At 40.9% G+C, this 11,914-nt stretch overlaps 2 protein-coding genes across 2 annotated transcripts in view; one reads left to right on the plus strand and one right to left on the minus strand.

Annotated features, from left to right (window-relative positions):
- Window positions 1–4,709: 4,709 nt before the first annotated feature.
- Window positions 4,710–11,233, minus strand: TRMT2A (tRNA methyltransferase 2 homolog A). Its single transcript, XM_026037467.1, is given in 12 exon segments — window positions 4,710–4,872; window positions 4,874–5,077; window positions 5,359–5,455; window positions 5,688–5,804; window positions 6,283–6,358; window positions 6,809–6,931; window positions 7,615–7,726; window positions 7,896–8,011; window positions 8,301–8,415; window positions 9,206–9,387; window positions 9,865–9,973; window positions 10,632–11,233. Coding segments are annotated over 12 exon segments (1,926 nt in total). The 3' UTR covers window positions 4,710–4,799.
- Window positions 11,234–11,840: 607 nt separating this feature from the next.
- RANBP1 (RAN binding protein 1) overlaps window positions 11,841–11,914 on the plus strand; it is a 10,160-nt gene continuing 10,086 nt past the window's right edge. Inside the window, exon 1 of the mRNA XM_026037781.1 lies at window positions 11,841–11,890. Coding sequence (XP_025893566.1) covers window positions 11,876–11,890 — 15 coding nt within the window. The 5' untranslated portion in view covers window positions 11,841–11,875. The remainder of the gene's footprint in view (window positions 11,891–11,914) is intronic.

The raw sequence follows: 11,914 nt of genomic DNA on the forward strand, positions 1-11,914 counted from the left end.
CAGAGAAGAGGCATGTTCACACAGGATAAACTCAAGCAAGCACTTTTTCCTTGAAAGGCATCCATGCTATTTGAAATGGATGTGTTTTAAGGATCAAATTCAGAATATCTATGTACAGGTTGAAGCTGATACTATATATATATATGTATACATGTATCTGAAATATATATACACCTTCTGTATGAACATGCCTACAACTATTTTTGTGAAAAGTTTTGTTGCATTTCAGCACATAATAATATGCACTGATAAGACACTTTGGTGACGAATACCTGAAAGTGATGAGCAATGTTTCTAATGCCATAGGATTAGGCCAGTAATGCTGTTTCCTTAGTCCGTTTTGTCTCCTGCCAGCTGTAGCTATTCAAGATCACAGTAGGCAGGTCTGATAGATGTTTTTTTGGGGGGTGGGAGGGAGGAAAGATTCTTTTCTTGTTATTTTTACTTGAAAAGAACAAGTGTACCYGGTAGTGTTATGAGCAACAAGCTAGTTATTCCAAATCGTTGGGCTTTATTTTAATTTAAAAGAACCTATGATAGTTTACGGATCAATTGAAAGGGAAAAATAGGACCCTATGTGCTTGATTAGAGTAAAAACTCTAGTGAAGTTGGCCACTTGAAAGGCTTTTTCAAAGCTTGGAGCCAAAATGTAACTGAAGATGGTTGACAGTCTGAAGGTATTTTGCCGATGTGGTGTTTAAAGATGTTCCACTCCCTCTCCCCAGCAATAAAACAGCTTCTCATTTTTTGGAGTCAGAATATATCTGACATGATGAATTAAGTCTTAACTAATTTGCACCATAAAAGCAGGAATTTTAAAAGAACTTTGAGAAATCTCAAATAACTGCAGCAATTTTACATTTTTTTAATTGTTTTTACTTTTTTTAATTACATTTTAGTTTTTGAAGAAAAAGTGTAACTTCTGCAATGAAAGTTAGAATGTAGATTTGGAATACAGCATAGAGTAAGAAGTAGAATGAGACCRTAACAACTTGTACTGTTTAACATGAAATCATGAATATGCAAGTATTTTAAAATAATACAATCTTAAAAAACAGGCAGTACTCACTTATGTCATATGAGGCTTTAATAAATTAAGCACAGAAGAAATACTTTGGGCTGTAGCGAAAGCACTGCTGCTTGTTGATGTATTTTTTGTTTTAGGGGGGGTTGCTTGATTGTTTTTTCTCCCCTCTTCATTTGGGGTTCTTTACTGGGTGATGCAGTAAGTCTTGTYTTACACCCATTGTTTGTGGCTTCTTTGGTTTGCTCTTCAGTAAAGTGAAYACTAAGGGCTGCTGAAGCTCCAGTGCTTTGTCCAAGAACTGTGAGTTGTACTGCTGCGTTTTACACTCTGGTAAGAGCGAGAGAGGTCAGTTCTGTAGAATTGCTGCAGCTCCTGGTACTTGCCTGGATAGTGACTTTTTTGTTTTTTAACCTTTGTTACCTAGAGTGTATTGCAGTATAATGAATTGTGCCTACTGGATTTTAACAATATTGGCATCAGTGTTGTCAGACCTCCGTTATTATCACCTCTCTTATTTTGGAAATTTGTGGATTTTGTTTTTTCTCCCAAGCTCTGTTCTGTAATATGTTGCTTATCCTGTGTAAGGTTAGAGGGGTGTTTAAACAAGTCTGGAGTTTTACCTGTTTCTCTATTTGAGCCATGTGCTCAGAGGTCTCTACCAAGATGAAGTTCCCCATTGTTCACTATTATATTTAGCTTTTCAGTTCTGCAAGTTAGTCCTGTTAGTACAGGATACACGGGTAGTTGGAAAACTATACATAAACTATTATTTAAACAAGTGGCCTATCTAAAAAAACAAAAATTAGAAAAAAAAATACTGCCTCTGCTTTTTGTTTTTCAGTATAGCTTTAATAAATCTCCATCTTTAAAAGGTAGTTGAAACTGGTGCAGTACTGACAAGCAGTGATTGCTGTTTGTCGCTTTTTTTCATAAAGACAGGGCTTATCTTGTATGCCTAAATGTATTAACTGTTAGGTAGGTTTTATTTTTGCTTATGTCTTTTCAGCAGGAAAATCTATACTTGGATAGACAAATCACCCTTGTAGGTCTTTATTTTTCTGAAATCAGAATGTCAATGTTTTTGCAGGTCACCTGCAGAATATCCATAGATGCCTCACTTTAAAATTCGTTTTTATTATTTTTAAGAGGATTGTTGTATTACCTCAGTCTGCCACTATCTGAATCACAGGAAGGTGACCGTTGCCCTTAATTAAAACATCCAGAGATTTCATTGTGAACCAAAGTCTAGAAAATATGCATTCTAAGAAGAAAATAAAAAAATAAATAAAAAGGATGGTATTAGACCTTGCTGCAGCCTTTAACTGGAGAGATGTCCAGAAAATAGCGCAATAACTGCTGGAACAAACAACTTAACTGCTGTTTATTGTCATTGTGAAGTATTCTTGTGTTTTAATGTTTACTATTGTTTGGAGTGTAACAGTCTTGCATTTGCACATAAGCACGAGCTGCTGTGATAGAGGATAGATCGTTGCATTAACTTCAGCTTCTGCATGAACACTTACAGTGTGATTCAAGATGTATCCTAAACTTGTCTTGTAACTCTTGTGTGTTTTCTAGGTAATCGGCTGTAAAGGTTTAGATCTTGATTGTATGAATGCATAAAACAACTGCTGCTTTTGTCACTGATATTTGTTCTTTATCCCTCCCGTATCCCAGGAAAGATGGGTATTTTTGTAGGGATGGAATGTCTTTTTAAGAACAGGTCCATCCTTTGGGAGTTGGACAGTTTTTTGCTTTGCCTATTATGTGCTTCTCGACAAAAGTGTGGTATATTGACTTTAAGGGTTGAATTAGTGTGCATTCAAATCTCCATGGTACTGATGGAAAACTTACTGTGACTTCCAGTGAATAGTCAGATGCTACCTATTTAAACACCAGTCATTCAGCTTTTTCTTATGTATTTATTAAACAAAACTGATGAAGTAGCTGGGTACTCAGATGCTTGGAAAGACTATTATGCATAAACTTATCTGTTGTATGTAAACTTCCACTTCTCTTTGATGCTGTTAGGCTACATACAAAGCAGCATATTGTAAYATCAAGTATTTAAAAGCCTCCTGGCATCCTCTTAACTCTCTAGATTGTACTTTGATTCTGGAATCAGATTCGGAAAGTAATGGCAGCCTCCCTTCCTGGGGSAAGCTGCGCGCAGTGCGAGAAGCCGTGCTGTCCTTAACCAAATAAAAGGATCAGTTGCAGTATTGAGGTATGTCCGAGAAGGGAAAGGGAAAAACAAAATGCAATCCATTCTTCTTGCCCAAGTAGATAACAGTGGTTGCTGTATGAATTGTATCGGGTGCAGTTGCTTGATGCCAGTGCTAAATTAGTACAACTATAAAGCCTCATTTTCACTGAGCCTCTGCTTGCTTTTTTTTTTTCTGCACAATCATATAAGCCTCTGTGTTTGGTCTTTGAGTACTACATGTGTATTTTTCAGACAATTAGTTTTGAGCAATAAAGTTTGTTATTATAAAAATGCTGCAGTCTGATCAGTATTGTGATAAAGTACACAGATTGAGAACAGGAGTTTTTTTTTCATCCATTCCGGTAGGTAAGTTTAAATAGAAATTAAGTTGGCACTAGGTCACTGATTAGGGAAGTGTTGAGTTTTTACCAAAAAAGTGATAAGAAATTAAATGTTCACCTGATTAAAGATCATGTAGGATGAAATTGAATCAAAGTTTTTTTTCTTGGATCAGTTTTGTGACTTCAGTAGTATCGCAGTGGGAAGCAACACAGTCTAAAGCTGCAGAGGGTTAGTAGTGACTGCTTGCTCTGTACTAACAGTTTTTTGGTCAGCTTGCATTACCTGCACATGACATGCTGAATTAACTTGAATTTTGAAGTGGTAATTCCTTGTAACAGTCAGTGCTGTTCATTTTGTGTTGTGCCTCATCGTCTCTTAAATTAATGCTAGGTGCAGAACAGCTGTATGTAAGTGTTAAGCCTGACTGATGCACGTTTGGGTGCCACCAGCTGCAGCTCTGTCTTCTCCCTGGCTACTACCCTCACGAGCAGCAGTTTAGGGTGCTGGGCCTGGCACTAAGTGCTGCTCACTCATGGCTCTGCTGCTGCTGGCCTGGGTGTCCTCAGTACATGCTTATTCTGTTAAGATGTTGCATTAAATACAGCTGCCTTTTAYTCTTWTTCTTTTATTCTTTTTTATTCGGCAAGTGTAAGATTTACTGGAGACTTAAGCTTGCTAAATCTTTTGTGGGCTTATTCAAAAGACAGTTGCAGTGTTTTTATAAGTTAGAGCTGAAGGAAGTTACTGTCTGACAGACCCCTGAACAAGAGCACTTGCTTTGGGAAGTAATGCTGCTTTCAGACTACAGTCTGCAATGTCTTCCCAGCTCTTGTGTTGCTTAGTTCTTGATAAATAGAAGCTATTTGATAGCATTTGCTTAAACTACAGCACACGGGTCTCAAACTGGAATTGATTATGTTGCACTAAAGCAGCTTAACTCTTTTCAAAGAGTTGAAATATCTTAATTCAAGCTATGTTTCAAGTGTTGGAGTRGAACGGCCACCCTATCTATTACTTCATGCACTTAAGTTTCCTTTAAGGGTGGTAGGAAAAAAAAAAGGGTTTTGTCATAGTACTACATAATGAAATTCTATGTAGTATTACAATAAAATAACTTGGAAAATTTTGCTTCTGTGGGGTAGAGAGATTTATTACCATGATTTTACAGAAACAATATTACCAAAGCACTGTAGCACAAGTAGCTTTTTGGAAAATGTCCRTGTTTTAGGCTGATTCACTCTCTTTGAAGGCAGTATCTGTGTCTGCAGAGGTTGCCTGGCTTTCATCAGCGTTTGCTTTCCAAGCTCTCTGAGTCACATCCTCCTTGTGTGACCTGAGCGGCATCGAGCATCGCTCCAGCAGTGCTGCCGTTCGCATATTCAACCCGTTCAAAGAATATCAGTAATTCACAGTGCCTGGTTTGAGGGAAGAGATCCACGGCCATCGCTTTAACTGGTCGGAAAGCGGCTCCTTTAACCCGGTTGGATGGGGCCCGGCAAAGACTTGATGGGAAAGTAGAGGAAGGGGAGAGAAAAGCAGTGATGAACAGCATGCTGAAATATTGTCACTGCTTCTGAGAAAATTTTTGCATCTCAAACCTCATTCCCTAATGAGGTTACACACCACCCCACTGTTGTTACTCAGTTTAAATCAATCTAGCTGCTACATAGCAGTAATCAACTATGTATGCTGAAAGGTAAAACTCACTGAATTTGGCTTAAAGCACCACCTTTCACCCACGTTTTTATTCTTGGGCATTTATCTAGTTGATAGAAATACTCACTCCACAAAGTTATTCATTGCAGCTTGGGGATTGCAAGATACATAAATAAGCTTCTTGAGATGTTCAGCTCTCCTAATTGCAAGAATTACCTTGGAATCTAGATGARCAAAAGCAGAGGGAGATATTTAGTATTGTTGCAAGCAGCAGTGGAGTTGCAGAAAAACTCCCAAGTTAAATTTCCCCAGGAACACACTGCAGCACAACCTACCTGCTTCGAGTAACACTTGGAAGTCTCCCACTCACTGTATTCCAATTTATACTCAGTGGTGCTTTCTTAGGCGTTACAGCACTAACTACCCRTTAAAAGAACAGATTTAAGGTAAACTTACGCAGTCCTGCTCGTGGTGGATCTACAATGGTAATCAGGTTCTGGGGAGCTAGTATATTAATTAAGGAAGGGACAATATCTTCAGCCTTCCCACAATAAAATTCAACATTATTCAGTTCTGGAAAAAGAAAAAAAAACAATGTACTGGAACTCTTCTCTAGTCAAAGCATCTTTTAGACAACTTGGMCAAGCTGTAAATTTGTGCTTGATGCCTTTGAAAATACATGTTCAGTCTGCCCTAAAAAGCAGCTTCAGATAAACAGCACTAACTTTAGCAGTTTCCAGTATCTAGAATCAACACAAAACTGGCTACCATAATGTTTTAAGGGTTTTGCTTTGTTTGACATTTATACGGCAATGTTCTGTGGGGAGCGTATATGTAGCCCAAATATATTTAGCCCATATCTATAGGCTATTAGTCAAGAAGAAAATGGGTCAGAGAGACTGACTGGCTCTCTATTTTTGAGAAAGATGAAATGGTTAAAATAGACCAGATGACTACCGAGAACAGCAACATCGACAAAACACAGAGGACCTAGATGTGCAACTACTACAGTTCTTAACAAAGAAAGATCTTAGCATTTAGCTTGACCAACCGTTCATCTGGGCATTCACTCTGGCATCCTGCACAGCTTCTTGGCAGAGTTCAACTCCAATAACTTTCTTTACTTTCTACAAAATCAAGGGAGAAAGAGCAGTTAATAAATGTGTGTTCATTGTCACTCACAGCATTCAGCAATTACCTACTACTCCACTAACTTTGACTGCTTGATCMGAGAACTGCCATGCAACCGAAAAAAAGAAAGGTTCAGAAGGGACCAGTGCAAACAGGGAATTTTTAGACTGGAAGTGGGAGATGAACAYTGGTTATCCCAGCCTATACATGGCAGGCTCCAGTTATGTCAAGGGGTTTCTCTTCTGGGGCCAGACTTCCCTAAGTGCTCTAGGTTAAGCTTTGGCCATGACTTGGCTAAACCGTTGTGGACAATTTCATTAGAAATGAATTGCGGTGAAGATACGATGCATTTCTTCAAAATACATCAGGTCTTTTCTCTCACTACAAGCACAGTGGAGGATCTGAAATAGACTGTTAGATGTAGGTTTCTGTCCAAAAGAAGTTACCTTTGCCAAAGAAATCCCAATAGTTCCTGTACCACAGCAGATGTCCAGCACAGTACTCTCTTGGTTCAGCTGGGCCCACTCCCTGATGGTGGTGTACAACACTTCCGCAGCCTCTGTATTTACCTGTAAAATGGCATTTTAATTCATTACATGGCTGTATGTTTTCCACAAGCAGCAAATGTGTTTCAGTGAGTCTCAGGAATGCATTTGCCTTATTTTTAAGAAACAAGTCAACTTTGCATATAAAACTATAATCATATCCAAATGACCTAGACCAACACATGTTAAAGAGGCTGCCATCCCACATCTGGAGAAGCTCAGAGATTTCTTTCTGAAAAGATAGTGGTTTTTTTTCACAGTACATAAGTAATTTTGAAAACTAGAGAGGAAAACAAAAGTCAAGCAAAAAACTAAGCAGTAAAGTGAAGTTTGGACGGTCAAATACTTCCTCTCCTTGAAAGCAAATGTAAATACTGAACATTTGAGAAGACTGCAAGTACGATAATAAACTGAGCCAGCTTTTTTTTTTCACCTTGTTTGCAAAGCTGCTTTTAAATAAGTGCTGTAATTACACCTTATGCTTCAGTAGTGTATACTAAGGAAGTTTTCCAAACCAGTGCCTGGGGATCAAGTGTATACTCTGTCTCAAAGGGCAAGAAAAGCTACTCAGAAAGTTAATTCATCCCACCAAATACAAGAAAGGTTAAACCGCTCACTATATTATATATTGTTAACACCATATTAGTCAAGCTTTCTTTCTTTTCCTTAAATGTAATAATGCAAACACAGTTAAACTTACAACTTACTTGAAAAAATGCATGAGGAGAAATCCTAAATTTCAGGCCAAGAAGTTCTTCATATATGTACTTATCACCAGCCACGTGCTCCAAGGGCAAGTCTTCTAGATTGGGAGATTTTCTGGGAGAGGAGGGAAAGAAAAGGTAGCATGTGTTGGTAAAACAGTTCTGCTGTTTTTTGTAAGGTACAGAAGAGAAAACTGTCAAAGTACCACCTACAGCTCTGTTGCAARCGGAGAAATTCAGACACCATGAAAATCCCCCAAAGCAAAGCCAAAAACCTCACCTACCTTTGGCCTTCTTCCACAAAGTAGAGAGAAGTCACCCCACTGGCCTTCCCCATCCCTTCTGTGAAGTACTTTGCCAGAGAGATTTTCAGGTCAGCAAGCTCTTCTTTACTTAATTTCTAAGAGTTTCATACAAAAGGAAGGAGAATAATAATCTTAGGGTTTTTTTTTTTTTTTTTTTTTTTTTTAAGAAATAGGACAATTTAGTATATACCTTCTACAGGAACATTAAACTTGTTTACTTGTCTATATCAGATTACTCTAGATAAAAGAAAAAAAGTACTGATGCAAGGTAAACAATACAAACTAATGGTTCTATTTTTCTTTCAGCATAATATTCAGAAAATCAAACATATGTAATTTTAAAGCTGTATGACTGGACTGCATATTATATATCATTTTAAGTACCTGAGGGTTAAAATAAACAATTGCCATAATGTGGTTGTTCCTGCTGGTTCGRACCGTGAGCTGTTTCCAGTGACCTTCATAGGTTTCTGGGCTGTAAACTGAGTAAGGAGTTGACCTGCAATTTTCAAAAGCTCAGTTACCAAACAGAGAACTTTTTTTTTGTGCAACATTCAGTAGTTTATCTACACAAAAGTAGGAAAAAAAGAAAAACGACCAAAAAAACCCTCAGACTGACAAACAGATCCTGTCTCCTAATGCAAAATAATCTGCCTCTAATTCTCATAATCCCTTTTAACTAAGATAAAGTTGTTGACAGGATACACACAACTTCCTCCCACATTCAGAGAATGACACAAGTTTTTAAAAAATGCTTTCACATGTATCTGTGGATTGTACCAAATTTAAACTTCTGATCTTCACCCTTCTTCCTGAGTTCTCAATATTTATGGATTTAACTTTGTTCTCTTCTTTCGAAAGCATTACTACTGAGAAATTTTATGTGTTTACTAGGATGATTTCTCTCTAAACCAACCAAGTAAACAACTGACACTCGTAACTCATCTTTAAAAAAAGATTTTTATGTGAGAACTGCTTTCTTTAAAATTAGTGGATGAAGAAGCTTTCAAATATTAGACATTTTCTATTGTAGAATTAGATGTCTCTCTTATTTGCAATAAAGCTAATATGCTAAACTGGTACCTGCCTCTCCATCTCAGAAGAGCTAAGAAGTGACAAATAACTGGTGATCTAGCTGCAAAATGTAACTGGTAAAGCACAAGACTACCGTACATTAGGTCTTAAAGCTCAGAACAAAAACTAAGTTTCTCAAATATTTCATTTTATGATTTTTTTGAGTATTTAGAGATCAAAACCATTACAGAGAACTCACTTTATCAAAGGCTCACCTTATGTAGTCTTGAAAAGCTTTTACTACTTTTTTGGCAATAGCAGGAATGTGAATAGTGTCAAATGGCTCCACTACAGCACAAGTACCACCCTTATATTTGCCAAGACGACAACCCACAGTTTTGTCTTCTTGATTTACACCAATCCCAATCAAGAACTCACACTTGTTGCGATATTCAGTCTAGATTTAAAATAAAGTTATGTAAGATATTTGCATAGCACTTGCTAGTACATGCCAAGTTTCTCCTGAAACAACCCTCACATGCTGAAATGTACTTGCAAATAGCCATGGGATGTTTCATTTTATATCGAAAACACTCATGGACTTTGAAGTATGAGAAATAACAGCAGTAACCAAAAGATTTTAGGTCTTCGTATTTTAAAAACAAAATATTACACTCTTCGAGGTCTGTATTAGCCCACAAAGCAAGCTTCCATGGAGAATGTAAGTTAGAATATCTGGACAATAACTATTGTTTTGCTCCTAGTACGTATTTCCTGATACGTACTGATATTTAGGCAACAAAGTCTAAAATTCACCACTCCTTACAAGAGGAATACAAATATTCAGTTTGTCCACTGCCTCTTAAGAACAAATAATTCATTTAACCCTGAGTTCGTTAGCTCTGCTCCATACTTACATGTGGGCTTTGATTACCTGTAAGGGTGATGCTTTCACTCCCTCTACCGGGCAGCACAGTTTGTTGTACTTCTGCTTCTGCACGAACAGCCAAGGCAGTAACGCTCTGTTGTTATTTCCAATTTCCCTGCCCAAATCAGAGAAAAAGAAGTTTGAACATAATCACATAATCACTTAGAAAAACTGACTCAGGTTAACGGGTGCATGGGACTATATATATACACACACACATATATATATATGTGTGTAAAGTTATCTAATTATTAGATGAATGTTTTCTCTGGAAGATTTTTTAAATGGGCAAAAAAAACCTCCATCATTACACGAATGCTAACTGTAACTACAAAGGCACGCAGTAGCTTTATAAATGCATTCATGCAACAATAAAAAACCAATTTCAATCTATGTAAGGGAATAATGATAGGAGCAATACTTTGATCTAGRGAGACCAGACTGGTCTTAATTATTGAGAGTATCTAAGGAGAAATCCTAACTGCGTGTTGCTGTCTCTGCAGATTACCTCTTATACCATTTGACATTGACAATTCTTTTAGATTTAAGGCCACAAACATCCTTGTGCACAGGCCTACGAAACTATTGTTCTAAAAACAACACCCGCTAGCTTAACAGGGATAACAGGACCATGGGATAACAACGGCAAGTTGTGTCAGCCGCAGCAGGCTGTGGTCCTTGCAGCCCGGACAGCCTCCCCTTGCTTTGCCAGGGGATTTGTTTGTATTTATTTCCCACAGCTCCTATGTGGCGATGCCGCGAGCTGCCGTTACTTGGTCAGCCTCTGCAGCACTCGCTCGCACTCGCGCCGCTTCCCCGCCAGCTGCTCCTCGTAGGGCACGTTCCACAGCGGCGTCACCACGTCCGCGATCTGCCTGCTCGGCGGCTCCCCGGCCTTGGGCTGCTTCGCCTCGCGCGGCTCCGTCTCCTCTTCTTCCTCCTTCTTCCTCTTCTTGGCGATGGGGTCGGCCTTGGGCTTGGCCAGCCGCACGCTCAGGTGGCGGCTCTTCCACAGGGCCCCGTGCAGCACRGCCACGGCTCGGTCCCGCTCCTCCTCGCTCTTGAACGTCACGAACGCGAACGTCTGCTTCCCRAAAAGTTTGATCTTATGCGGGCTGAGCCCGTATTTGGCGAGAAATTTCTTCACGTCGTTGAAGCCGATGTACTTGGGCAGGTTCTGTATTTCCACCTTATAGATCTCGGAGGTGAACAAGTCCCCCTTAATGTAGCGGTAGACGTCGGCGCGCGCCGCGGGGCTCGCCGCCTGCTTCCCCCCGCCTCCATCTTGCTCGGACTGCGGCTCGGCCGCGGCTTCGGCTCCGGTTTCGGCTCCGGTTTCGGCGGGAGGCGCCGCGGGGCCGCTCGCCTCCTCCATGGCCCCCGCCTCGGCGCGGACACGCGCGCGGCCCGCCGCCCCGCCCCGCCCCCTCCTCCCGCCCGCCGGCGCGGGGGCGGCGCCGTGACGTCACCCGCTTCAAAAGTAAAACGGCACTTTTATTTTTATTTATTTGTATAACAGCTGCCTCCCCCATCGGTGCCGCCCCTCGCATACAGGGCTATATATATGGCTATATATATATATATATATATATATATATATATATGGCTAGAGGGTAACGAAAGCCCTGAAACGATTCTTCCCCCCCAGGCGCACGCGGCCGCCATCTTGCGCAGGGCTCGTGCCCGCCATGCCGCAAGGGCCGACGGGAGGCGCCCGGGGGAACGGGCGGAATCCCTTCCCGGAGGGGGGAGGGGGAGCGGSGCGCTGCGCGTGCGCGGTGGGACGAGGGGCGGGGCGCGCGCGCGCGGCACAATGGGGGCGGGGAGGGGATAAAGGGGCCGCGGGGGAAAGTGGGCGTTTCCCATCGGGCCTTGCGGCGGCGGCGGCGCGGGCTGCGGGAATGAGGTAGGAGCGGGAGGGGGTGGGGAGCGCGCGGCAGGAAGCGGCGGCGAGCGAGGGAAGCGGTAGCGAGCGGAGGAGCCAGCGCGCCCGGCAGCGGCGCCATCGCCCGGCCCCATGGCGGAGACCAAGGTGAGGGCAGCGGGCGCGGGGAGC

Source organism: Nothoprocta perdicaria, unplaced genomic scaffold (genome assembly GCF_003342845.1).
Source record: "Nothoprocta perdicaria isolate Ctin4 unplaced genomic scaffold, notPer1 scaffold_2, whole genome shotgun sequence".
In the NCBI taxonomy this organism is placed as follows: Eukaryota; Metazoa; Chordata; class Aves; order Tinamiformes; family Tinamidae; genus Nothoprocta; species Nothoprocta perdicaria.